Below are 27,559 nucleotides of genomic sequence, written 5' to 3'. Positions count from 1 at the left end.
TCAAAAGGTATACGAATAATTTCAATGCGCGATACTTTCTACGGAACGGGAATTCTGCCGGGGCTCGGGATGACTTCGCATTCGTCCGCCGCGTTCATTCCGGGCCATCCGTTTCCCGAGGGTTAATCGAGCCGCCCGGTAATTCCTTAACGATCCCGGCCGAAAGAAAAAGTGTATTTTCCCTCGCGACTCTTTGAAATGAAAAAATCCACCGCTGAAAACCGCGCCGGGAGTTCCCAGCCCCTTTCTTCCTGCTCTTCCGTCGCTTTTATTTATCTCAGCCGTTTCCCGGAGTCCCACCGCGGCCCCGGCCTCGTTAAATTTATTATTTCCCAACATCGGTCGCGAATATTTCCTAATTTTCCGGGGGCGGATCGTCTCCCGTTACCAGGCCAAGGGAATTTATAAAATCCTCTATCGGCCGTAATGAGAGAACGTGTTCTCGCTTCGGGGCTAACGCGCTCTAATTACGGCAGCACGGACGCGCGCGCCAATTGTGTATCGCATTCTTGAGAATCGCCGCGCGGACGGTATTTACGAAATGAATTATTCGATTTATCTCGGACTTGGCATCGGAACGAATTGGCCCTTTTGCTAATTGCGATGATCGCTACAGGGTGGTAGAAGTTTGAACCCTTGTTCTGCGATTATGTTCGGAATTACGCTCGTTATGATTAATTTGTTATTAACACGTTTGCACTCGGAAGTATTTCGCATGATATATTTTCTAACTAGACTAAGACGATGTTTTTTTAAAGAAACTCAAAGAGAAATCACAAGTAAATTGAGAAACAAAGCTTTTTGATCCCAATATTTCACACATCGATGCATTATACATAGTTCAATATTAAGTATCAAATTTTATAGTTTTACTGCATCAAATCAAGTGGTGACTGAGACTCACCTCTCGAGTGCAAAGGGTTAACACGTTTGCTACTAGCGTCACATATTTGCGATGGCTGTAATCCTATATTTTATATGATGAACATGAAATGAATTCTATAGAAATTGTTATTAGAAATTATAAACTATGACGTTATATTTAGGAACTCAATGACTCGTTTCAGTTTCATTTTTGTAATGGTTTGTTTAGATTTATTGGATTGAAGGAAATATTGAGGAGACCGTCAGCGAAGTAAGCGCTGCTAGCGAATGTATTAATAAATTTTGCTAGAAAAGGATACTTCTATGTTTCTTTATGTTTATGTTTGATTCATAGTGCTACAATTGAGGAAAAAGAGATAACATGATTTCAGCTTATAAGAACTGAGTGATATGTATATATGTGTCCATAATTATGAAAGTGGTCTAAGTTAGAATTGAACAAAATGAGTTTGTCAGTGATGTCACATCACATTATGTTAAACTAAATGAAAAAAAAGATGTATGACTTGGATCACTTTTATTGGGGTGACAAGAAAGTAATTTTGCACAAATAGAAAGCGTTATGTCCCTTTTGTTATTCTTCCGTCAATGTTATAATTTCTTTCTTTTGAGATTCGGTAGTTGACATTATTTGACAGTAATTTGACAGGTACTTGACACTTTTAGATTACTATAGAAACAAATTCCGTGTAGTTTTGTTTACAACTGAAAAAAATAAAGAATAAAATTAAAAATTGAGTCATTTCACGCTAAAACACCGTAACTACTTTCTTATCAACCCAATATAATTATAAACACATATATTTTCGTTAGATTCTCGAATTTTCGAATATTTCGGAGTTTTATTTCCCTCGGACATCTTCGAATCCGATGAGATTAACGGCTGGCAAAAAGGCTCGACTTACGAAGTTCGGATCCAGTTATGGTTGCAATTAAACTTCCGCCGATGCGGGTTATCGAATTACTAGAAACATCGCTGCCGTAGCGGCTGATGGACGGCGGCGGTCTGGCTTACTTAATTCTCGAAGAAATTTTCACTTATTCAAACTTCCGGCGAGTTTCGGTAAACGAAACCTCAATTCTATTTCCGGTCTTATCTGCTTCGCTGCGAAGTTAAATTTCAATCTATTCCTTCTACTCTACCTAATACACTGGATGAAGCGATGATTGATTGACAATCGATGGTAATTCGAGCCATTCACAGGTGAAAGCGATTCAAGTGTTTTATATTAACACTAGAACTACCGGGTGAGTCAAAGTGACCTATTCCTGAGTTCATTTTTTCCAGTTATTTAACAGATGACAGATGCTTCTCTGAAAAAGTACTAGAGCAACTGGTTTAGCAGAACACAAACTGAATTGCAAACTAACTGAAGTCTCAATAATTGCGCTGAGGTTTCAACAGAATAATTTCAAAAAGACAATTTAATTACTCGGTAGTTCTAGTGTTAATCATTCCTTCGTAACAAAGACAAACGGCGTAAAGTACTTACGTTACTAACTACTTTCACTCGACATCACTTTTCCTATTGCAATTATCTCTAACACTAAACCTACCGAACAGTTAAAGTGACTTTTTGAAATTGTAGAGCAACTTCAAGGGTGAATCTATCGAGACTTTAATTGATTTACAATTCAGTTTGCGTATTAATAGATCAATTTCTTTAATGATTCTTCAAGGAAATATCTGTTACCTTTTTAACCTTTTGCACTCGGGAGGTGGCTCTCAGTCACCACTTGATTTGACACGGTAAACCTATAAAATCTGTTAATACGTTGACTGCCACGAGAAACATGAGCGTTTTATGTATCACTTGTCCTTTCCATAGCAAAGATCCAAAGCAAGAATGATTAATTCTTTGATATGAAAATTCTTATATTACCCTATTATCTGGTTATTTACGTTACCAAAAATTCGTATTCGAAATCAATTATCTTCCAAGTCATAATTATTTTCTTGTAATTTGCTTTGTTCCTCAATTTCCCTTCGAGTTAATTTCGAAGAATGTCGTCTTCACCTCGTCAAAAAATATTAAATATCTCTAGTGAGAAACTTCCGAGTGAAAACGGTCAATAATTGAAAAAAGGAGGAATCAGGTTATTTTGACTCGTATGGTAGTTTTACTGTTATGTAACTTGACCAACGTGCTATCTCTATTCATCCAATTTCGTCAGATTTGATAAAACACTCGATTATTCCTTGATCTATATAATTTCATTGCTACGTTCGACGCACTCGTCCCGAATCATAAACCAATCGACAGCGAAGCGACTTAAGATAGTCCCGTAATTACAGACCAGGTGCGCGAGTACTCTGAAATCTTCCTAATTTTTTTTTGCTGCGACCGTAAAGACCAGTAACCGTACAGACCAAACAAATAGTTATAAATCACGACGATGACGAAACGAACCTAGACTTTTGACAATTTCCCACTTTGAGAGGCGAAATAGACACACCTTCGACCAATGATAAAGTACAACTTTCCTTCACCTAAAAATGCAACTGACCAATTCCAAAAAAGGTAAGTTTACATGACGCTACGGGAACCAGATAGAACGCTACGAAACCTTTCTAAAGACAACTCCACAAACGTGCTATTTTCGCAAACGTTGCGAAATCGAACATTCTACTAAAATCCTCAGAACCTGTGTAGTTATAATAAAGTGCTTCTTTAATCCTTTTGAGGTCCACTGTCCAATACCACTGGGCATATTCCATTGACATATTTATAACGGTCCTTGCAATTGCAATTCACGTAGGAAATTGTTTTAAAAGATACCATACGTTAACTAATTTAAAATTATAATTTGTTTTCATAAATTAATGCATTCATTACAATTGTATTTTTTTCATTTATTCAAACTGACTTATTTCGTTCTATAAATTAACTTGGACCTGCCTACTAACACTTTAATAAAATCAATGGACCGCAAAGGGTTAGCAACAACTCCTGTGTCATTCTCCGATCGAGACAACGTGCTACAACGTAACATTCATCAAATCGTTCTGTTTCGAATTTCGAAAAGCTAATAAATTCGCGAAATCGAGGATCGACTCCCACGAGGAAGGCAAACAAAGCAGTTGATGTTGTGATCACTATGAAACCGACCCTAGACGATTTTCACGAGTAATTGACAACGTCACGGTGGTGAACGATCGGTTGACTTTGCGACGCTCGCGGAACGTTCACGGAACGTTCACGGAATGCGGACCGGAAGAGCCCCGGGGCTGCGCCGCGCTCAAACTTCACAATTTCTAGCCTGTCTGGCGACGTGACACACCCGAGGGACTTTGATTCTTCGTCAAACTTTTAAGTCGTCGGTCCCGGCCGCTCGCCCGTTCGTCGGAACAATTCCGCCCCGCGGAGGATATAATATTTTCAAAGCGACTCCGTCCTTCTCGAGCCTTAAATCCTTAAATTTTATTTCGAGCGAGCCGTGCACTGCTTTCCTGCGCGGAGCAGCGACCGCGTTTTATCGCGCGCCGGTAAGTTTCTCGTCGTTTTCGTCTGCTTAACTCGGGAATCTTGAGTGAAATCTGTTCAGAGACGACAGGCAATTTATATTTTCGATTGGAGACAAACCTCGTCGCGTCTTTCATCCTCCTTCCGACAATTTCCCGCCGCGCGACAACCTAGAAATATCTGATCGGCCCCGGTAATCGCGGCTCGAGCAAGTAATCACGAAATTGCAACGAAACACGGCGCACTAATTCATTACTTCTCTTTAATTGTCGCGGGCACCGAGCGACGCTCCAATTAAAACTCGCACGTAGTAAATTGGCCGGCGCGTAGTTTTCGTTTCAAGCATTTTATCAATAACACACAATCCGCGTTTAATTAATTACGTCGATTCATTAAAGTCCATCCGTTCCCATGGGAATCGTGAACTCTGCTATATTAATTCTGATCAATGTAACCTCGCGTGGAATAACATTCTCATGTTCCAATTGCACGTTTACCATTAACCGGGGGATACACCGTGATCAATCTTCTCGGTGGAGCTGAACGGTCGCGTTCGTCGAGGCGAATAATTAAATAGTTTCGCAAGAACTGCCCCGTTCGCGTGATTCCGCGGCTGCCGGCGGCGTTCGGAATCGGCGACAGGCGATTAGAAAGTAAAAAGTAGGTCGGACGTTCGACTAGTCGACGCGCGGCGCACGTTTCCGCGGGATGTGTAAGCAATAAAATGAACGCTATTTGTTCGGCGAGCGGGTTTTACGAGCGAACGGTCCGCATTCAGTGGCGGCCGACGCCGGCGAAGTGGCCCGTATAAAAGGAGGCAGGGAAGCCGTGAACCGCCAAGTGGCGTCCACTAAAGTGGACCGCGTGAAAAGCGCCTTATTGTCGCGCTCGGTCCTTTGGCCGCGCGCTCTCTTCAAGCCCCGGCCACCACTTCCTATCGCGATCGACGCCCGTCCGACAAAGTCGAGCTTTCACCGGAAAAGAGATACCGGAGACGACATCGGCGAAAGAAAGAAACAAGAAACCATCCACCCCTTCTCGTTTCTCTCTTAGTGTACCCACGTACTCTTCTTCCTCCATCCGAACGACGTCTATTTTTCGGCCGCGGGGCCGACAAAGCGCTAGATCGAGACGTACCTGTCGATTCACCAGGGAATCGCGACGCTCTCGTCTCTCTCTGAATGTAAGCTTTGATAAATGAACAGTGTCTCCAGGAGGTCTGTCGCTGAAAGGGCTGGATTTCGGGGGTAATTGACTTTGCTTAGTTGGAAGCGGAAGCGCTGGAACTGGTGAATATTGGAAGAGACGTTGGAACTTTAAACATTGCTGCTGGAAATATTCGAGGGAGTAGATATTGGAAGTAGAAATAGCGGAGGTATTCAGAGTGGGGCGTCGGAGTTATTGGAGATAAGAGTGGAGCTAAACTTGTTTTTGGTTGACTCGTGCGATTACTTTGATTTATTACAGGTTATTGACGTTAAATTGTTAGACAGGGCAAATTGACCCATTCCTGATTTTTCCTTTTGTACCTATAAAAAGATAACAGATGTTTCTCGGAGGAAGCATTGAGGAACTTGATTTAGTGATACGCAAACTGAATAGTAAAATGAATAGTTACGAAATTAAAAGTAAACGTGAAACTAAACTTCGGTTGACTTGTACGATTACTTTGATTTATTACACGTTATTGACATTAAATTATTAGACAAAATGATTCACTCCTGATTTCTTGCGAACTATTAAAAAGATAACAGGCGTTTCTCCGGGGAATCATTAAAGATTTTCCGATACGCGAACTGAATCGTAAATCTATTAGTTTCAATAGACACTCTTAGAGTTTCTATACAGACATTTCAAATGTCAATGTAACCGCTGATAACCTTAGCGTTAAATCGTAGAATTTCAAGCTGCCGTATCGCACCAAACAAAAACAAATATAAATAGTCCACAAATCTCATAGAATTCCCTCGTTACAAGCTCCAAAAAGCCCAGCCGCCTTGAATCGCGACGGCGCGCAGATATTTAGAACAGCGCCGGCGTCGAGTTTTTCTCCGGTTAATAGAATCTCGTCGTAGCGGAATCAATGTAAAAAACAGGCTAACGAAATTCGTTCAAAGGGGATCGTGAGCAGCGCGAGGGGTGTTAGAGCAACGGAACGCTCTGCGGACAAAAGAGATTAACAGGTTCTTCCGTTTGGCTTTTTGTCGCCGCGTTTGCGGCGTTAATTGCAAGAAAGCGAGCCGTTACTTTTGCATCAACGGCACAAAGGCGGTCGCCGGATATTTTTACGGTTTCCCGGCCCGGCAATAAATTCAGCAACGTTTCGTCGACGTGTTGCGGGCTTCCCCTTAACGATAATTAAATGCAACACACCCGACAAGGCCACCCGGCCGGAGTCGAGCGACGGAAAAAAACAAGGCTACTCGTAGACAGAGTTAGGCGGCGGTCGCCGCGACCGGCGGCGAGTATCGTGAACGGTTAATTAACTTGTTAATCGCGTCCCGTCCGGAGAGCTATGTTAATCGGCATACAAACCGAAAAAGAACGGAGGGGCGCGCGTGACCGGGGAAGAAGACGCGAATGGAACCCGACGGTTCGCGCGGGAGAGCTCTACGAGGTGATAAATAGCGAAAACACGATAAGGGGGCAACGAAAACAAGCGGGGAAGCTTTGCAATTAAAATTCAGTAACTCGCTTAGTGAAGTACAACTCGGCCGATTGTAGTCGCCCGGTTAAATACAATCAAGCCGCGGCGGCCGGTCCGCGCGCCGCTACGGCTACAAATCACTTCGCAATCGGTTTCGGGAAGTAGAAATGGAAATACGAAGGGGCGAGTTCCTCGTTGGCAGGCAACGAAAAAAGGAACGAAGCCGAATCGAAGCTTTGTCGCTTGTTTCCGGCTACCTGACGTAGTCTGTATTATTGACTATTTCTACTGATACACCTTTAGACTTAATCCTTTGCGCTCGAAAATTTCCCATTAGAAGCATTCAACGTTTTCCGGTAAAATATGGACGACGTTATTTGATACCGATCAATGAGAAAACATACATAAATCGAGAAACAAAGCTGTTTTATTCCAATATTTCACATATCAATGCATTATACAAAACTTAATATTATATGTGATCTTATAGGTTTACTATATCAAATCAGGTGGTGACTTTGAGTCACCTCTCGAGTGCAAAGGGTTAATTGGATCGTCTGTATGTGTTATAGAGAGGGATGAATTGTTTTTAAGTTTCTTTCTCTTCATTCTTTCGTAACCACTGTAGAGTGGCCGAGTGTATATGCGTTGTGTGTGAACGTGTGAGTATCGTGTGGAACTGTATGCCTGTTGAAGTGTTTGGGACGATGCTTTGGATGTTTTAGTTTCAGAAATCGGGCGAAGAGCGCGTGTGTTTCTTTCGGAAAAATTGTGTGTGTGATAGAGTTCAGAGCAAGATAAAGGGCGATTCATAGCGTAACACGTAGTGTGGTGAAACCTAGTACATGCATATCTTACATTAAATACGTCATACGTTTAATCAGTTCGTCACGATTAACTATTCCTACTCACAATACAGACCACTATGAATGTAAGAATGAGTGTGAGTGAAGGACAGGCTGTAAAACGGTCGAGGGAAAGTGGCCTGCGCAACGTCGCGGACCCAAGATTGCAGGGCCAGCTTTCCAGGGGCGCATCCGATTGTTTATGATGAGTGCGAGTGAGAAGAACGCTTGTGGAGGAGAGAATGTCTGTTAGAGAGTTGCGGGAGCAGAGTCGTGTGTTGGCCTCTGTGGCATTGAGTTGTACTTTTTACGTGTTGTTTCCATACTTTATTGAATACATATATTTAACCCTAGCTCTCGATTACTCAAGATCCACCTTTTCATTATCTATACTATAGCAACACTATAATATTCTCGAGCATTTCCGCGCAACTGACAGTTCTTTTTCCATAATCCCACTTCTCATATCCATATTTTCTCATGGGTTTATTTTATCTGCGCCATTAAACTATCTCCTTTGGCGTTCTCAGCGAAACAAATAAATCGTACGCGAACCTGTCGATATGCAGAGGTTTCATCGTGCTTTATTTGGCTGCACTGCCATTCCTTTCACAATGGTGCGGCCTCCCCCCTTTTCTTCGCCTTCTGTTCAAACTTCGATGATCACTATCCAACCGTGATTCTCGCGTCTGTTCTTTTTCCATTGACTCTATAATCCAGGATACACCCGTTTAAACCTAGCATCCACTTCATAGATTGCGTTCGTATCAACCCTGGGCTATTCCGTTTGTATTCTTTCCAGACTCCGGCTCTATTTTTCTCTCTCCGCGGCCATATTTCTGTGCCGTGCAACGACAAACGGCCCCGCGGTATCATGCTATCGCGTCCCACGCATTCACAGCGGTATTTGCGTAATGTTTTCGGCCGAGTGATCGCCAATGCGGCCTGTTAATGGTATTTCGTTTCTATTCTCCAGCGTTCACGGCGGTGGCTTCCAGCTTTGTTTGTTATTTCGCGGAAGGCGGCGGCGGTGCTCTTATCGCCGGCGACGTTCTTCTGTTTTCTTATCTTTAGGAGACAAACACGGTTCCGTTGCACCGAAAATAAGACTATTATCGCGGCGCGCTCGGGCCGCGAAGACTTTTCTTCCCACACCGTATCGTGCACAGTTAAATTCGCTCCTCCACCGCGTTGCGAACGGAACGTTATCATTAACCCTCATGCTGGTATCTAGGTAACTATGTTTCATATTTTTCACGTGTTAATTGCAACGAGCAGTTTGATCGTTTTATGGAGCACTTATTTTTTCATAGCAACGAAATGGGAACAATTATTATTTCACATTTTTGTATTATACTGTTATAAACTTACGTTATTAAGCTTTTTCACTCTCAGTGGTCACTTGCTTTAGCACATACCAAATTGTAAAATTTAATATCTAACCCTTTGATTGGATATAGTAGAATTATAAAGTCCTACGTATGATATTAAACTGTGTACAAAGCATCGGTATGGGAAATATTGAAATAAAACAGCGTTGTTCCTTAGTGTACCTGCGTTTTCGCATTAGTTAGAGTCAAAGAGTATCGTTTATATTTGACCAGAAAATGTTGAATATTTCTAGTGAGAAATTTTTGAGCGAAAAGGGTTAAGCTTCGTATAATGTAGCAATATATGGAATATTGAATAAAACAAAGTGTGCTCTTTAATCTATGTGCACTGTTTCGTTAAATTGCTGTCAAAACATGTCTGCCTCATCAGAAAATGGCGAATATTTCTGGTGAAGTACTTTTGGAGTGCAAAGGTTAAACACTTTTATTCGACGTCGGTCGTCTTATGTATTATAATTGATCTTAATCAATTTAGAAGCGTCAGTTATCACCCTCATTGTAGTCAATATTTTGCTATGTTCTCGCGAATCTTTTATAAAATTGCATCGAATCTCTCTTTCGAATACTTGTACATTATATGGTACATTCCGAATACCGGTACGTCAATTCGTGTTTCGAAAACAACAAATCTATTCGGAAATATTGCAACGTTAAATATTGCAGCTTGTAACTTCGAGGCGCACGATTTTAACGATGAAAACAACGAAAGCTGTACAGAATTCCCTACAATGTGTTTTACTTGTACAAATTTTCATTTACTCACGTATTTACCGTTAACTCGTAGCATTGCCAACTGGATGAAGAACTTCCAATAAAATATTAACCCTTTGCGGTCCGAAGTGCCCTTGGTTTCTCACTTTGAGGTTCACGTCGACGTTAGTTCATTCAATTACAGCTTAATATGACGCTCCATTTATTTATTCAAGAATATTTGGCAGTCATTGAAATGTTACATTTAAATGGTACAATCGTGATACTACAAATAAATATTGAAAAATGATTAAAGCAGGCAGAGGTTGCAATAAAATAGAATGTCGAGTCTGACTCTACATAGGATTGCTAAAGATTAAACAGCACGATTATAAGTGACTTGAACTTTTCGAGGTATTCAAGTATATCCCGCCACGCATGAAAAGTTCAGAGTAAACGAAACAAACAGGTTAAAATAATTATACCAAATGAAACTACGGGATCGGCCGATTCAATCGCGACTGAGTTCAATAATTTCGTGATTCCGCAACATGTCGAGAGTAAATGTTTCTCCCGCAAATTAAAAGCAAAAATAGATGGATAGAGAGAGAGGAGCCCCGCATTGTCTCGGACGAAGATGAATCGTTCGTTTAATTGGATCCCGCTTCCGCCGGAGTAACGCGAGGAAATGTAAGCGATGAAATAGTTAGCGTTCGTTGCGCGACTAATTAATGAAACGGGATTAGAGTGTAATAAACACGGGTGGAACAATAAGCTTTCGCAACGATCTAATTCCTTGCATTTCCATTTAAAACGGAGCCGGGTGCGCCGTGCTCCGGCGACTCGCGAAATAAATTGTTATTTCTCTGACTTCCTTTCCCTTCTTATCGATGAAATTTCCATGCAGTTCGATGTAAAGCGTGTCTCCTCGTCGTTCGTTAGAAACTTTGCCGAAGGTAACTGGCCGGAGAGAACGCCGTGCTACGGAACACTTTTAAACGAGATCTCTCTCTCTCTCTCTCTCTCTCTCTTTCTCTCGTTTTCCTCTCTTTCCGCCAGTCATTAGGGGTGGGGAATTTTATTTGCATGCAATTAAAAACGCAACTTCGCTAAATACTTCCAATACTTACGCGGGACCACGGACGCCGTTCGATAAACTTGCAAATCGCTGCGCGGATGCAATTAAAGCGCGCTCGTGCGTAGACGTGCCGAGTAAAATAGCCGGGAAGTTCCCGCGGCACATACCGGACCGTTGTCGCGCGCATTCGCGTCAACGTGTTGTCGATTGCAGTCGAATATTAATTTTATTCGTCCTCCCCGAAGATAAAATAATCCTCCTTTTGTTCCCTCCTTCCGCGACCAGCGAAAAATGGGATTACTATTTGAACAGCAGTGGAGATTCCAAGGAACGGGGCGAAGATTTAATTCTGTGAGTGGTGGATTTTAAAATTAGCTGCCGGCGTTATCACATCGAGCCGCACGTATGACGAAAATTAAATTGGATTTTATAAATTGCCGAACAGTCTCGATGAGCATGCGACTCCTTCTGCTGCTGGGGAATTATTATTAAAGGGGTTAAGTAATTGCCAGAGCGCGTCGTGAAATAAATCATGAGGCGAGGAGTTGAATTAAGCTGATATTATCGGAAGGTCTCGTAGATCATTTAAAGGTCAGCTATTATATGCGCTTTTGTTCCAAGAGAATTTAAGACGAAGCATCAGTGTTTAACAATGAAATTACCGAGCAGTAAAATTGATTTTTCGGAATTTTCCAGGATACATCTATTGAGATTTACAATTCAGTTTGCTTATCATTAAATCAATTTCTCTAATCATTTTCCAGAGAAACATCTGTTATTTTATTAACCCTTTGCGCTCAAAAGTTGTTTCACTAGAAATATTTAACATTTTCTAAAGAAAGATCGATGACAGTTTTCAAATAAATTTAACAGGAAATTACACATTAAGGAACAGCGCTATTTTAATGTTAAACGTCCATCTTTATAATTTTACTGTAGTGAATTAACTGACGAATGAGAGTCGCCTCTCGAGTGCAAAGAGTTAATAATTGCGAAAGAGAGAAATCAGAAATAGGTCATTTTGACCCGTCCAGTAGTTTCAGTGTTAAGAATTCTTATATTAATCCTTTGAATAGTTAGAAATATTTTCTGCAAAGACTCATTTCCAAAACATTAACTTACACTCACCTTCCCTAAAAGGATCGTCTTTCAAAAGTATCGAATCCTCCCTGAACTTTCCACACCTCCATCGTCATCTCAATCGCCCCATCAAAATCGCTTATCAGAATAATACGTTGCTAACGTGGCCACGAGCAGAGCCTGATTTCCGGATGATTTTCCAGGCACGCAGGCCGAGGAAGGCCGCGAGGATTCCGTCTCGCCGGGAGGATCCAGGCGTTGATCATCGGCGGCTCCTTTGAACGCGGTGGACGCTGCTTTAATAACCAGTCAACCACGCGGAGTATTTCATTAGAACCGGCGGGAGCGCGAAGGGAGCGGCAGAGAAGAGGGTATGGCGGAAGGGTGGCTGAGTTTCGCAGCGTCGCGCGACGCGGGTCTGCTGCGGAGGTAGACGCGGTCGCTTCCCTTTGACGCTTATCCCTTGTCTGCGCCGATGAGATAGGATATCCGTCGTCGCCGCGCGAAAGGAACGCGAGGCAAGGCCCCGCCTCAGGCCACGGGAACTTTAATAAGTGTCCTGGACCGGGCAGCAACAAGTTCTTGTGTCGTTCGCGTGTCTCGTCGCTGGACGCCGTTCTCTGTGCGCTGCTTTCTAAATCTTTCACCGAGTCAGCTGCTCCGCCCGGGCTCCTAGGAAAAGGAAGAACCCGACGCTCTGAACAGGCGACGCGTCTCCATCGAGATCCTCTTCAGAGATACCCGGCGCGAATGTAGATAACAAGATTAACGCGGGCGACCATGGTGAAAGCTGCATCCAAGCATGCCGGGACGCGTCCTCTTCGACGGTTCGAAGGGGATGAGGACGGGGCGATCTGATTAATCCCGGTGCACCTGGCGCGAGCACGAAATCGCGGCCGGTGGGAGCGACTCGGCCGTGATGCCAGTGAAATCAGTCGGCGAGCGTATTGCCGGGGAGCGTCTTCTCCCCGCGTCCGTCTCTCGCGTGCCGTTCTTTCCGGTCTCCGCCGCCTCGAAGTGGAATTTACTTCTGGACCGGGGACCGGGCTGCCAGCAGCCACGTATCCGCTGAAATGCTTCCTCCGTAGAGGGAGATGATCACGGAAGTGAAGAGAGGGGGTAGAATCTGGACGCGACAGGATCCGCTACGGGGATCAACACAGGAATGATCGTGCTTTTAGCCCGGAGATCGGTCTCGAACACTGGTGTACAACTGGCGAACGAAAGAGGACGTTAGAGGCGGAGTGTCGACGCGAAATCCTGTGTTTGTCGGTCGGGGGTTGGTAATTTACATGTGAAAGTGTCCGGGCCCCGGCTGTTTCGAGTCGATCGGGGGTTATGCGATCTATGCCGAGTTCCAGCCTCGAAGAGGAACTGGAGCTGGGGCGGGGTAACACGATGGTGCCGGTTTGATAACGTGGCTCGGGGACACGGTGCACGATCTGACCAGAAGTTGCTCGAGTTTATTCCCCGTAGGTGGGGGAGTTGGTTGCGGGGGAGTTTCACGAGGAAGAGTGGACGATCCGGTTGGCGGAGGGGGACGCTGGAAGAGTGGAGCGGAAGAAAAAGGAAAATTGAGAGATTAAAGAGACAGTGTAACAGGGGGGAGCTAGGGTGGCAGCCAACGGTGCTGAGGCTGCAGGCAAGAGGAACAGGGAGAGGGGGGGAGGGAGAGGAAGACAGAGGGATTCATGAGAGGAAGAGAAGAAGGGAACAACGGACTGCAACGTGAACGGGGAAGTTGAAGAGGAAGGGGTGGAGAGAGAGGACAAGCAGGGAAGTTTCTGTCTGTCCGGAGTGGATGGGGGTGAAAATGTTCGGAGTGTTGCTGGCATGTGTCTGGCTGGTTGCCGGCTCCCCGTTACACCCGTGGCCGCTAATACCGCACAAAGGTAAGTAGCTTGTCTACTTACAAACTTTTCTTTTTCTTTCATATTAATGAGAACTTGAATAGCAGCTGATTAGTTCGAGAGTTTTGCTACTGTTAATGGAAAGATTCGACTGTTTATTCAAGATAAAAAGGACGTTCATTTTAACACATTGCGTACCGGCTAATTTTCCGAAAACTGAATTGTGCGGGTGGCAATTTTCACTGAGGTCAACTTATATCACTATACATAGAGAAACTCAGATATCATATTGTTATGTAATGTATTTTAAATAGATAATCAATTCGAATCAAATTTTATATATTTTCCAATGCTGTGGTAATTATTGTAGTTGCACAGCTAAGTGTCTTTATAAAAAAACGGGTTTCTCGTTACCAGTACGTAATTGTAAATGCTAGTCGTCTCGCGATCGCCATCGGAACGAATTTATAATTTACCGTTTCATTTGAGATTTGTCAGTGAAGCTTTGAGTTATTCTAGACCGAGGTACTGGAAGATTTAAAAGCTCTTTGGAAATGACTATCGAACGTTCCCTCGGAGGATTCCGGGTTCGAGGGGATGGAATGAAAGTCCTGCCGACTCCACTGTGTTTTAGGGATGAAAAATAGGATGCGAGCACACGATTCTTCGTTATTCGTGTCCCTCGAACCGGCGTCATCGTTCCATTTCCACGTACCGATCGTACGTTCGCCTCGGTGATGCGGTTTAATGGAAACCCGGAAGTTTGTTGCAACTTTTTCCCCCCTCGAGCCAGTCCTTTTTTCATCGAAATTACAGGAACCCCGACTAGGGGACTGCATCCACCCTCTTCCGCCCCTCCTGACTTCCGACGCCCCCTAGCCGGCTGTTGGCAGTAGTTTTACGGCCGATGCGAAGACCGTAATTTAAAATAGTCCGCGATAAAAGAGACGAACGATAACTGCTTAACAACGAGGGGGAAAAAGTTATTCCATTTCACGACGTTGGTAATCCGATGTGGAAAAAGTTGCCCGGTGTTTCTTCCTTTCTTCCCCCCTTTTTTCCTCCGTTTTTTCTTCTGCCTGCCCGGAATCTTCATATTGCATTTCATCCCGCACGCGAATTACGTGGATTTAAGGGCTCGAGAAAAAATTTCGCTTTTCCTTCCTTAATCTTGTCCGTGCGATCGATCAACGTCCTGCGTGGCGTGGCCACGGTTATAGTCAGACATTGCTGCCGGATGCATAACTGCACTTCATGTTCATATTTCCTCCTTGAACGCTCGCCGTTATTCGTCCTTCTTTCGGTTCTTTTCATAATAAATGTCTGCCCTGTAAGCAATCAGCCTATTTTTGGTCGGAATATTTCGTTGCTCCCGGAGTCCCGGTCTAAACATTAATAATTATTAGCTTCCACTTTTCCAAAGGTAACGTTGCAATTCCTAACGCAATGCGTACCGGCTAATTTTCAGAAAACTGAATTGTGCGGATGGCAATTTTCACTGAGGTCAACTTATGTTACTATACATAGAAAAACTCAGGTATCATATTGTTATGTAATGTATTTTAAATAGATAATAAATTTGAATTAAATTTTATATTTTTTCAATGCTGTGGTAATTACCGAAGTTGCATAGCTAAGTGTCTTTATATAAAAACGAGATTTCTCGTTACGGGTACGCAATGTGTTAATATAGTCGAATACAAAATTTAACCATTAACGAACGAAAGGTACCGCTACGGGGGCATAGCACTTATGCCATAGAAAATGAAAGATCCCAATATGGGTATATGAAAGGAATTTAGTTTTCATTTCATTTATTTGTCATCAGTGCAGTTCTCTTTATCAAATATTGCTACTTATTCCATCATAGGTTTGTTGATCATGCACTGACAAACAATGTTTATTTTAATGGAATATCTTATGGGCGAGTATTACAAGAAAACCCCTTGGCTGCTAAGAGTTAATGAAACCATAGAATTTATTTTGATTCTTAGTAAGTAGCATAAAATCTGACTATAAATATACTTACACTACTTACAAAGTACAGTTCCTTAACAGATTCACAATTTTTAGTGAGACACGTGTCAAAGAATAGTACACATCGCAAAACAACAAAGACCTAAAGAAATAATATGAAAATATCTAAAAGTCAGCGGAAGTTTGAATGTAACTTTATCACTTAAAAAATCAGTACCTTTTATAAACAAGATACAACCGAATTTTCCGGTGGCACGGGATGTGTTAAACAAGAAAAACGGCGTATGTAGTTCAACTCCATATCTCCGATTTGTCTAAGCACTCCCCATCTCAGTCACAGTTTTCAAACAAATCTGCATCGTAAGTAGTACGAGTCCGCCTATAGCCGGACAACACAAATAGAAACACTGTCACAGTTTCGCCCGGATTTTCGCGGTTAATACTCGTTGGCTTTTCCCTCATTGGCTCAACGGCGTATCGTCTACGTCGCCAGTAGTATAAGTCGGTCTATAGTCAGACCTCATACCACACGGAAGCACAGCTACGTCCTCCGGCCGGCTGTTTGCAAAGTGAATACTAAACAGCCACCGTTTCTGTGCTATTGGTTTAACGACACCGCCCACCATCTACCACGTTGTCAGCCCCCTTTTTTTCAACGGTAGGCAGGTACTTTAATCGAGCGCCGCGAAAATGAAGACACGAGGCGTCGGTAAATCGAGCGGTACCGAGCGGAAATGCACGCTCGATTTCGCAAAAGCGACGACCGCGGTGTTACGCGGCTTCGCCCGCGTAATCGTGCCGTCGTTTCGGGAATTAGTCCATCAGGATTCAACGTCGCGCGAGGCCAACCGAGTCGTGTCGACATTGTTGCCGTTTCGACCGTGTCCGAGTGGCGCGAGAAGAAAAAAATCACCGTGGACAGCCGTCTGCCGCCACTCTCGCGTGTCGGACAGCGTATTCGAGTAATATCTGCAAGATTAATTGTCCTGGCAGTCGGTGGTCTTCGGGGGTTTCAAGATACACCTGACCTTCGATTTACGCGGAGATCCCTTACACGTGGGTTCGTTTTGCGCGAACGAAAATCGCGTTAACGGAGCCTGTCGGTACGAGAGAAAAGAAAATATTGACGAGAGAAGTTGGTGTATGTTTTAGAAATACATATTTGTTTCACATAGCTTGACAAAAGAAATAATAATGACATTTTAGAAAACAAAATGTTCAAGAGAAAAGCTTGTATAAGTTTTAGAAATACATATTTTTTCACATTGCTTGACACAAGAAATAATAATGACAAGGGAAAAGAAAATATTGAAGAGGAAAGTAAGTATTAGTTTTAGAAATACATATTTGTTTTACGTAGCTTGACAAAAAAAAAATAGTAATAATGACGTTTTAGAAAACAGAAGTACATTTTATTCGCTGTTACTAAATTCAGATTGCGTAAAACTTCATAATATATATATATATATATATACATATATAACACTTTGTAATTTTGTTTCATCAAGTCAAAAGGCGACTGAGAGCACCTCTCGAGTGCGAAGGGTTAAAATAAAACTGTAACGAAGCTCTCGGTTCATGAAACTTTTCCAAACATCTCTACCTCAGTTTCATGCTGCAACTTATCGATAATTTAAGCATTCAGACACCTTCCACATATTCAATTGCAGAAACTAGGAACACCTGTTAATGAAATAACAAAAGGAACATAAAGACACTGGTATTAGAGTCATTACTGTAGTATCGAGAATATTTATTGTAGGATGAATGGTTTGTTGTGCGTGCGTAAGGGCGACCAGGTCATATTGCGACGGACCGGCGCCGGGATGTTTGGGAAATAGTGTGACTGCGTTTAGACAATTTCGAGTGGCTGAAAGAATGCGAGGAAGAGTGTCTGGAACTGAGCGACTGAACCGTGAGAAAAGTGTGTACGTGACTGCGTGAGTTTTGACCATGGACGAAAGATACCAGTGAGAAGGGTGCAAGGGTGAGAAAGACAGAGCGAATGGGGGTGTGTGACAAAAGCGAGTGGAAATGCGTGCATGGACACATTTTGGTGAGCGATAGTGGAGAAGGACTTTTTGGTGAGCGACAGCGGAGCAGAACATTTTTGGTGCGAGAGTCGTGTGTTGTGTATTTTACGTGTTGTCCGTATTGTTTCCTTTATCTTATTAAATATATTATTGTTTTCCTAATTCTCTTTTTACTAAAGATCCACATTTTCAAATATCATATAATAGTAAACCACCACCATATACTATATTACTATACACAGATTTCCTTTAATAATTAACTCCGTTTAATTCGCGCGGAAATCATCGATTCCCGATCATTCAACTGAATCCTGCCATATCATTCGCTCGGTCGTGTAATCCAATGGTCGTCGCCGGTAAATATTTAATCAGTTCCGTCGGAATGTCACGGTGTTCAGTGTCGTTGAAGGAAGAATTTAATATCGGCTCCGTCCGTCGCGACGAGAGCAGCGTTACGCGAAAAATGCCGGCGCAATTAGGACGGCAAACGGAACAATTTCATTACGCCTAGAGAGCGATGCGTTCCCACGGCGACGTCGGTCGCCATTTCGGACGCGGCTCCGTCGGAAGAGCGATACAGGCGGCTGGCTGAAGACAAAAGACGAAATTAAGCTCCGCTACTTCCGCCGGCGCTCGCGCGCCGTCCCTTTTTCACGCTCGCGGATCCGATGCGTCATTTTTACATACTGCACTCTGCTAGATTAACCTCCATTTTATCGCGAGATATTTAAACCCGAAACGACAGAACCTCGCGCCCGCCATTGTTCCCCGGACACCGCGAATTTGTTCACCGCGATGACGGAAGTTTCGCGACGCTGCGCGCATCCGTGCTCTTTCGAGGCTTTCGGGGGCGAAGTGCACCGCTGCACAACGAAATGTGTGTTGGCCATTATACGAATGAAACTCTATTTGGATGAGAATAATTGATAAACAATCAACCGTTGTTCCATTGTTTGTTAGCACTGAAACTACCGGACGAGTCGAAATGATATATTTCTGATTTTTTCTTTTTGCAATTGACATGTTAAGCGTTAGGAAAGTCTTGACTATTTTTCTGTACAGTTATCCTTTTTAGCAAAGAAAAGTAGTATATTATAAACTATTTGGCGTTACCATCTTCGCATTACACTATTATCATCTTAGTTACGTTATTAAACATTTTGATTCGACATTGATTATCTTGCATGTGACGATTGTTTTCAAGTCATTCGGAAGCGTCAGTTATCGGTGACTGACATGGCTTTTAACGTGATAAAAAGACAGGATCTATCTCGGAGAAATGATTAAAAGGATCGATTTAGTAATATGCAATATGAATTATAAATCAGTTAAAGTGTCAACAGATGCATTCTTAACATTTCTATATAGCAATTTCAAGAAGTCAATTTAACTCGGTAGTTTTAGTGTTGACGAAAGTCAGTGTTCCTCATGTATAGATCGAAGCGAAAGACTGTTTCTCTATTTCAGTATGTTAGCTTGAAAGTTCATATCTATTTACAATAAATGAAACATTTCTTCACGTTTCTCGCAAGTTGTTCATAGTAAAATCAGTTCGGTTTAGATGCAAAGAAAATTGTATGGGAAGGTGTTAGTATTAAAATTCAATTATGTCTTCGAGGTTCTATAGAGAAATTTCAAAAAGTCAATTTAACTGCTGGACAGTCTTAGACTTAACGAAAGTCAGTGGTTCTCATGCATAGATAGAAGCAAAAGACTATTTCGTAAAATTTATTTTTACTGTTTTGTAAAATTAGTTCGGTTCAGACGCAAAGAAAATTGTATGGGAAGGTGTTAAATATTAGAATTCTATAATGTCTTGGAGGTTCTATAGAGAAATTTCGAAAAGTCAATTTAACTGCTCGGTAGTTTAATCGTTCACCAAGTTATTCGTTATTCGCGCGAAGAGACACGTTTCAAGTCGCCTACACTCGCGTTTACAAGAAAAAAAATGTCCATTCGCCTTGTAGAAGTAGTACGAACGTCTCATTTGATCCTCCTCCCTGAAACTCTCTTCTCGCAGTACAAATATCCGCGATCCGCACAGACCGAATCGAGAATTTTACGCCGGCAGATTGTCGGCGAAATCCTCGACAAAAGGGGACCAAGAAACTTCCCGCATTTTTCGGCTCTCCGCGACTTCGGTACACGATCTTCCCCGGTAGCCGAACTTCCGACCGGTGCTTCCGAAGACAAAGAAAAAAGCGTGCTTTGAACACTCTCGTAATCGTAAAACGCCGGTTCCCTTGTAGCTGAGAAAATCCCTCGGAACTTATCGCGGCCGCTCGCGCGAGAATTCGCGCAAATTGGCGTGGCTTTGCGTCTTAATTGAAACCAAAAAAAAAGAAGCGAAGAAAAAAGAAAGAGAACCGGAAAAAAGGAAAAAGCGAAATCCCCCGAAAGGAGAGCAAAAATAAAGTAACGTCCCGCGCGTAACAAGCCGATACTTTTAATTTCAGAAGGAGGTGCCGAGGGCAAGTCGTCGTTAATTAGAATCCGAGCAACAATTTCACGGGGTGGACCGTCGCGCGGAATAATCCGGGATCACGGGCGTTAAGGATCGCGCAGCTCGCAACGAAAAACCGAATTAAGCGGACGGTGCTCGTCGCGAGACCTTGGGGACGCGGCCGAACAAAGCTGACTCTTCTATTTTCCGGCATTAAACGCGCGGATGGGGCGGTGTCCGGTAAGAGGCTTACCATATGGGGGACCGAGGGCGCTCGCTTAACGAGAGATATCATAACGAGTTTGTCGGTGCCAATTACCAAGGCATAATGAGATCGGAAGTGGCCTCCCGTCAATTATTAACCCCCGTCCCGACCCCGTCGCGCTCGCCGGCGACCCCCGAGGGCACTCTAGACGTCTCGGTGCACGGTAGCATCCCTTAGACGTCACCCTCGTCGCCGTCTACGCCGGCTGATTAAATTAAATCACGCTCATAGCCGGGACGGGGCATCCGGCGGCAAACACACATCAAATTCTATCGTGTAGACGTGACATTCTTCGAAATGTGTTTCAAGTAGCGAACTCGACGAGTTTTATTAGTAATTCTTCTAAACTTCGTATGCTTCTGAATGTTTATAAATAAATTAAACTAAATTCCGATCGTGAAGAAAATCTGGGGATCTAAAATCAATCGAACATAACGTAGACGTGAAATTCTTCGAAGAATCCCAAATTCGACTACTCAACGAAGATCGGAGGTTACCAATGTGTTGATATGTAGTCTTTGCTATATACAATGATGTTCACTTCAAAAGTAAACATTTTCTGCGAATATTCGTTTCTCTATTCGTATAACGTTGCAATCGAAACACACTGTCCACTGTCGTTGAAAAAATTTCGTAATATCTCCATAATCTAAATAATATATAACCACCATACATTTACCTCTATAACATTTTCTAAAGCATTCGTTTGTATCACTCGTACTTCTTAAGTTATCGAGTTTTGCCCAGAAAACGGCCGTTTGGTCGCTCTATAGGCGAAATACTAAAATGCGATTGCTTGTGCAATGAAAACTGAAGGTTACCAATCTGCTGCTAATCAATCCCTGCCATACAAAATCAGTCTCATTGTTCAAATTCAAAATTTTTGCAAATAAACTGAGTTTCTCTATTCAGATAACATTGCAATCGAAACGCAGTCTACGTTATTATTGAGAAAGCTTCATAATATCCCCATAACGTAACAAAAATATAACAACCATATATTCACCTCCACATCTGGCAACTCTTGTTTGAATCATTTCTTTATCACTCATACTGCTTACAATAAGTTATCGAGTTTTGCCCAGAAAACGGCCGTTTGGCCGCACCATGAGCGAAACCCTAAAATTGGACTACTTGCACAACGAAAACCGAAGGTTACCAATCTGTTGCTAACTGGTACGCACTCTGTACGTCTCGGTGCACGGTAGCATCCCTTAGACGTCACCCTCGTCTCCATCTACGCCGGCTGATTAAATTAAATCACGCTCATAGCCGGGACGGGGCATCCAGCGGCGTCCTTTAATCGAATCCGGCGTCGTTAATACGCTGGCGAAACTTCGTAACGAATTAAGAAACTGGGACCGGAACTGCCGCCGACCACTCCTTCCTCCGCCCACGCGATAGGCTGTAGCTGCGGGACACGGTCGCTTCTCAATGGCCGGTAATGGAGGCCAATCGGGTTAGCATCGATTTATTTGCCATGGATATCAGTGGCTTGATTGTCGACTTACGTCACGCGGTGCTCGGGCTATCGAGACTCGTTTCGGCAACCGTCCGCGTTGCACACGGTTGACTTGGGAGAAGATTCTTCGAGGAGTTTCGGGTTGTTGAGTTTTTTCGTGGGAATTGGTTTTAACTTGAGGAGTCGATGGAGGAGGGTTGAGTTTCGAGTTATTTGGAGGGGTTGGGCTAGTCACTGGAGGGGTTTGGACTTAGAATCTATGGGAACACGAGATTTTACGAATTATGTGGTATTGGGGGAATAGGTTGATCAGTGGCAGAATTAACCCTTTGCACTCGAAAATTTTACATTAGATATTGAACGTTTTCTGGTGAAATATAGACGTTATTTGAAAGCAACCAATGAGAAAACATACAGAAGTCAAAAAACTATTTTACTCCCATATTTTTCATACCGATGCATTATGCATTTAATAATAATATTTCCTTTTCTTTTCTGTCAATCTTTTTCTTTACTGTTATTGTTATATTATGTTATACTATTATGTGTACATTTTCTGCAATAATTTTAATCTATATTTATTTATTATATTCTCATGTGCGAAGGGCCGGAAACGCCAAAATGGCTGGTGTGTTCCGAACTAGGCTATGTAATGTGACCTAATTATCTATTTGTTTGTACTATTTATTTATTTAGTTAATTACTTTATTATTCATCTATTCAATTATTTGTTTATTTATGTATTAATTTATTTATGTATCTATTTATTTATTTACTTATTTCTATGTAAGTTATTTCATTCCTCACAGCCGCGTTCATATATTCATATACTCATTTACTCACGCTAATGTATTTATTTATATATAATCTTATAATTTTACTATATCAAATCAAACGGCGACCGAGTCACTTCTCGAGTGCAAAGGGTTAATCGAATTTAATTAACAAAATTGCAAATAGAGCTTAGTGTCCTAAATCCTTAAGACGTATAGTCGGATATTTTCCTTATTTATTTACGACTATTATTCAGAGAATGTCTGAGGCTTTCCCAAGAGGCTCCATAAACGAATAGAAGGGAAGCAACGTCAATTAACGCTTTTAAGAACGAGCGGGATCGTCGCGTGCGTGGCTGGGCAACAGGAGAGCACAGCGTGTTTGATCTTCGGAACAACATGACTCGTCCGGGCGCGCAATAAATCACTCCGGAGCTCGCCGTTTCCTCCTCCTCGCGTGTGCTCTGCCAAGGAACAAAATGGTAAACGCGGGTGTAATAAACGTAAAATGCGCCGACACGTACAAGCCAGGGGAACTGGAAAGACCAAGGATTTTAAGGAAAATGTACCGCCATCAAACAGCCGGGGCCCTGTGCTCGACGCGATATCTGTACAACAAAGAGGGCGTAAGTTCCTTCGTGGCGTTGACGAGTTCATTAGCCCCTTTCCAATTTTTCCAGCACTTTATCCTCGCCGTACCACGTTTCTCCCTGTGCCTCTTACCGAGCAACGATCAACGTGAAAGTATTCATTCGATGATATTCCGATGGAATCACGGAAAGACTCGTTCTCGCGGGAACACACCGGGAAACATCATTATTCTCGGAAAGTTTACGCTTCCGTTTCTGAAATCAAGAACAACCGTTCTCCCCGGTTGATCCCTCGGAAATTCCGACTGCTCATTACCATCAGCCGGCGCCGAGAAATATTCGAGGAACTACTCGAAGACCCAAGGACCGGAGACTTCCATTCGAAGCTCGTTAAGACCCCCTCGAAATCTTCTTCCGAACCTGCTCCTCTCGATCCCTCATCGAAGAAGCGACGCTGTTTCCCTCGGACGTGACGAATAGATCCTCCGCCGGTGAAAAAGCGCGGAACGCGATCACGCTGCTATATCTGTATACAGGGTGAGCCAATAAAAACGGGAAGCCGAGAGACTTTTATTATCATTGGAAAAGGAGACGTTTCGAGAAGAAGTTCGAATGGTTCATAAAATACATTTCTACGGAGGAATTCTTCGCGGCGATTGGTATAAAGTTCATTCGATCATCGATGATTGTTTATATAGGATACCGTTTCTCTGTGGTCGTGGTATTGTCTTTTAGGTTAACACATCGTGTATCGGCTAATTTTCAGAAAATTGAATTGCGCGGGTGGCAATTTTCATTGAGGTCAACTTATATCACCATACATAGGAAAACTCAGATATCATATTGTTATGTAATACATTTTAAATAGATAATCAATTCGAATCAAATTTTATATTCTTTTCGCACAAAGGTAAGTAGCTTGTCTACTTACAAACTTTTCTTTTTCTTTCATATTAATGAGAACTTGAATAGCAGCTGATTATTTCGAGAGTTTTGTTACTGTTAATGGAAAGATTGGACTCTCTATTCAAGATAAAGAGGACGTCCATTTTAACACATTGCGTATGTGCTGATTTTCAGAAAACTGAATTGTGCGGGTGGCAATTTTCACTATACATAGAAAAACTCAGATATCATATTGTTATGTAATGTATTTTAAATAGGTAATCAATTCGAATCAAATTTTATATACTTTTCAATGCTCTGATGAGCGAAGTTGCGTAGCTAAGTGTCTTTATATAAAAACGAGATTTCTCGTTACCGGTACGCAACGTGTTAAGACGAAGTCGACAGGTTAGAATGCGTTTCCTGTTTTGCTCGTATGTTGTTATTGAGTCATCGAGCTCGAGAGCGTGGCACTCGGTGTCCCGTTTACATTTTTATTAAAGAACTTTCCACCGTCGATTTTCCGTGAAACGAAGTTCCTCGCGAAGAAATTTCCTCATGCATTTGTCACTCCGCCTGAACCCCCGGAACACCCTGTATAGTTAGATAGGAGGATCGTGTGGCGATCTTCATCCCCCGTGAGTTATGCACTCGGTCCTCGTTTCGCATGCCGACCAACACGCTGATAAATAATTTATTCCTCCGGTCTAACGCGCTCTCGGCGCAGAGCGCGTCGCCGAGGAATTGAATTCGAAGAACTGCCGGCTCTTGGAAAAGGCGTGACGCAGGCGTCGCGAGTCGGACGGGGAGGGCTGAAGAATCGCAAATATTTTCGTGTGGACTCGCGTGCGCGGATTGTGTTAAACTTCGGAGAACATGACGATGCTTGATCCATATTTCTCTTTTATCACAGAACCGTTGATATTAGTTAGAAACGTGTAAACGGAGGAAGTATAAGTGGGTGCAGTGTGTTCCGAAAATGTATTTCAATTAGCAAACTCGACGAGTTTTATTAGTAATTCTTCTAAACTTCCTATGCTTCTGAATGTTTCTAAATAGATTAACACGTTGAATGCCATGGGGATCACCGGTGACCAATCAAATCGACTTACTTTAGTTCGCTCAATTAAACGATGATTATTCGAAAATATTTCTATATCATAAATAATGCTACCTAATGAGGTGACGTTCAGCTAGATGGACGTGCAATTATAGTAATGTAATTCGATCCAATGGTTTAATATTTAATTCTTTTCATTTTGTGTATTTTACGCCGTGAAATCGTGCGGCATTCAACGTGTTAAATTAAATTCTGATCGTGAAGAAAATCTGTTGATCTAGAATCAATCGAACCCACGTCAACGAATTACGTCTGAAAACATATGAGAATTCTATCGTGCAGACGTGAAATTCTTCGAAGAATCACAAATTCGGCTGCTCAATGAAGGTTGAGGGTTACCAATGTGTTGCTAAGTAGTCTCTGCTATACAAAATGTTTTTCATTGTTCAAATTCAAAGTTTTGTGCGAATCAACTCAGTTTCTCTATTTGTCGCGTCGCTAAATCTCTTTAGGAGGGCTATTCACGACACCTTCTGCGAGGCACATTAGAGCCCTGAGTATTTTTACCATAGCAGAAATAAAAGCCCAAGGAACCGTTACATCAATAATTTAGTCGTAGTTGCTTCGGCACGTTTTGCCAGTTTTGTAGATTTACCGTAACTTTTACCTTACATCTGTTTGCCAGAAGTCGAGGCGATCCTTGGTTTTATTACTCGCTATGGTCAGTGCCAAGAACGCTCGAGTCCCTTGCGTGGGTCAATCGGGGGCTGCAATCGGCAACCCCCTCCAGGATCACTGGTTGAGTCCCACTCGGACGAATTTTTGTACACGCCTACCCAAAGGTTTATAAAAACCCACGCAAGGTACAGAGACTAGAGACATAAGAAAATTTTTGAACTAGACACGAGACGGAATATATAGACGTCGTTGTACACTCTCGTCGCTGACGAGTATTACTGAACTACCAAAAATAAACAGCAAATTATTTTCACTGTAGTAATTAGATATACAGTCCACTTCCAATCAGTTCGCACGAAGTTAAGTCGGCGTGCGACGTACGGGTTTCCCTATAAGATTTCGAAATAGAAAACGCGTACACAACACTACTCATACAACATTTCAATCGAAACGCAAAATCTCCATTGACATTGAAAAAACTTCATAATATCCTCATAATGTAACAAAAATATAATTATCATATATTCACCTCCATATCTTACAACTTTTGTCTGAATCATTTCTTATCCTACATTTAATCCTACATGTAATCCTACATTTTACATAATGAAAATGAAACTAATCTTATAGATATTGTTATTTAAAGTTATAAGCTACGGAATTATATTTAGGAACTCAATAACTTGTTCCAATTTCATTTTTTCGATATTTCATTTAGACGATTTATTGAATCGGAGAAAATATAATCGAGGAGACGTGTTAACACGTTCGCGAACAGTAAGATTTTAATGAGCTGCAAAAATACTCAGCACTGAGCTGTAATTCTTCCAAGGTTAAAGTGCACGATAGTTTCAGAAAATTAAGGCTATATAGAATGAAGTGCACCATAACGTAGCTTATAAATTTCCATATTATATCATTCATGTAATTTTGCATTGCAATGAAAATGAATACTATATCATCGACGTCCGCGAACGTGTTAACCCTTTGCGCACGAATGTCGACACTTTGCCGAGATCCAACGTTCATGTTTGTAATATTAAGTAGCAAACAAATGATTCAACTACTCAAATAGTAAGAAATCAGTACATAATTTCCTTATTCTACATTATTTAGGCATTCGATGTGTGATTTGGCAGAATCTACAAAAGGTTTCGTATACTCTAAAGATTCTTCGTCTGCAAAGGGTTAAGTTATTGAGTTCCCTCCAGAAAACAGCCATTTAACACTAGATCTACCAAGCACTTAAACTAACTTGTCCAAATTTCTTTATGAAACATATAATTCACTATTCATTTCTTCTTTAACCTGTTAGCTGTGCAATTTATTTTGAAAAATCTCTCGTTTTGCGCGCAATAACATGAATAAATGAAGTGTGTACTCGTCAAACGCGGGGCGAATGCAGCTAGGGTTTATTTTGATGGAAAACCAAAGCAAAACAAAGAAGAATCATACGTTTATGA

General features: G+C 42.3%; 1 protein-coding gene across 1 annotated transcript in view; it reads left to right on the top strand.

Moving 5' to 3' along the window:
- Window positions 1-27,559, top strand: part of LOC116429544 (disintegrin and metalloproteinase domain-containing protein 10) — a 334,086-nt gene that overhangs the window by 19,345 nt on the left and 287,182 nt on the right. Inside the window, exon 2 of the mRNA XM_076365457.1 lies at window positions 12,284-13,972. Coding sequence (XP_076221572.1) covers window positions 13,882-13,972 — 91 coding nt within the window. The 5' untranslated portion in view covers window positions 12,284-13,881. The remainder of the gene's footprint in view (window positions 1-12,283; window positions 13,973-27,559) is intronic.

The sequence above is a fragment of the Nomia melanderi genome, chromosome 1, assembly GCF_051020985.1.
Source record: "Nomia melanderi isolate GNS246 chromosome 1, iyNomMela1, whole genome shotgun sequence".
Taxonomy (NCBI): domain Eukaryota; kingdom Metazoa; phylum Arthropoda; class Insecta; order Hymenoptera; family Halictidae; genus Nomia; species Nomia melanderi.
Note: the sequence above shows the minus strand (reverse complement) of the source record. Positions and strands in the feature narration are given on the sequence as shown.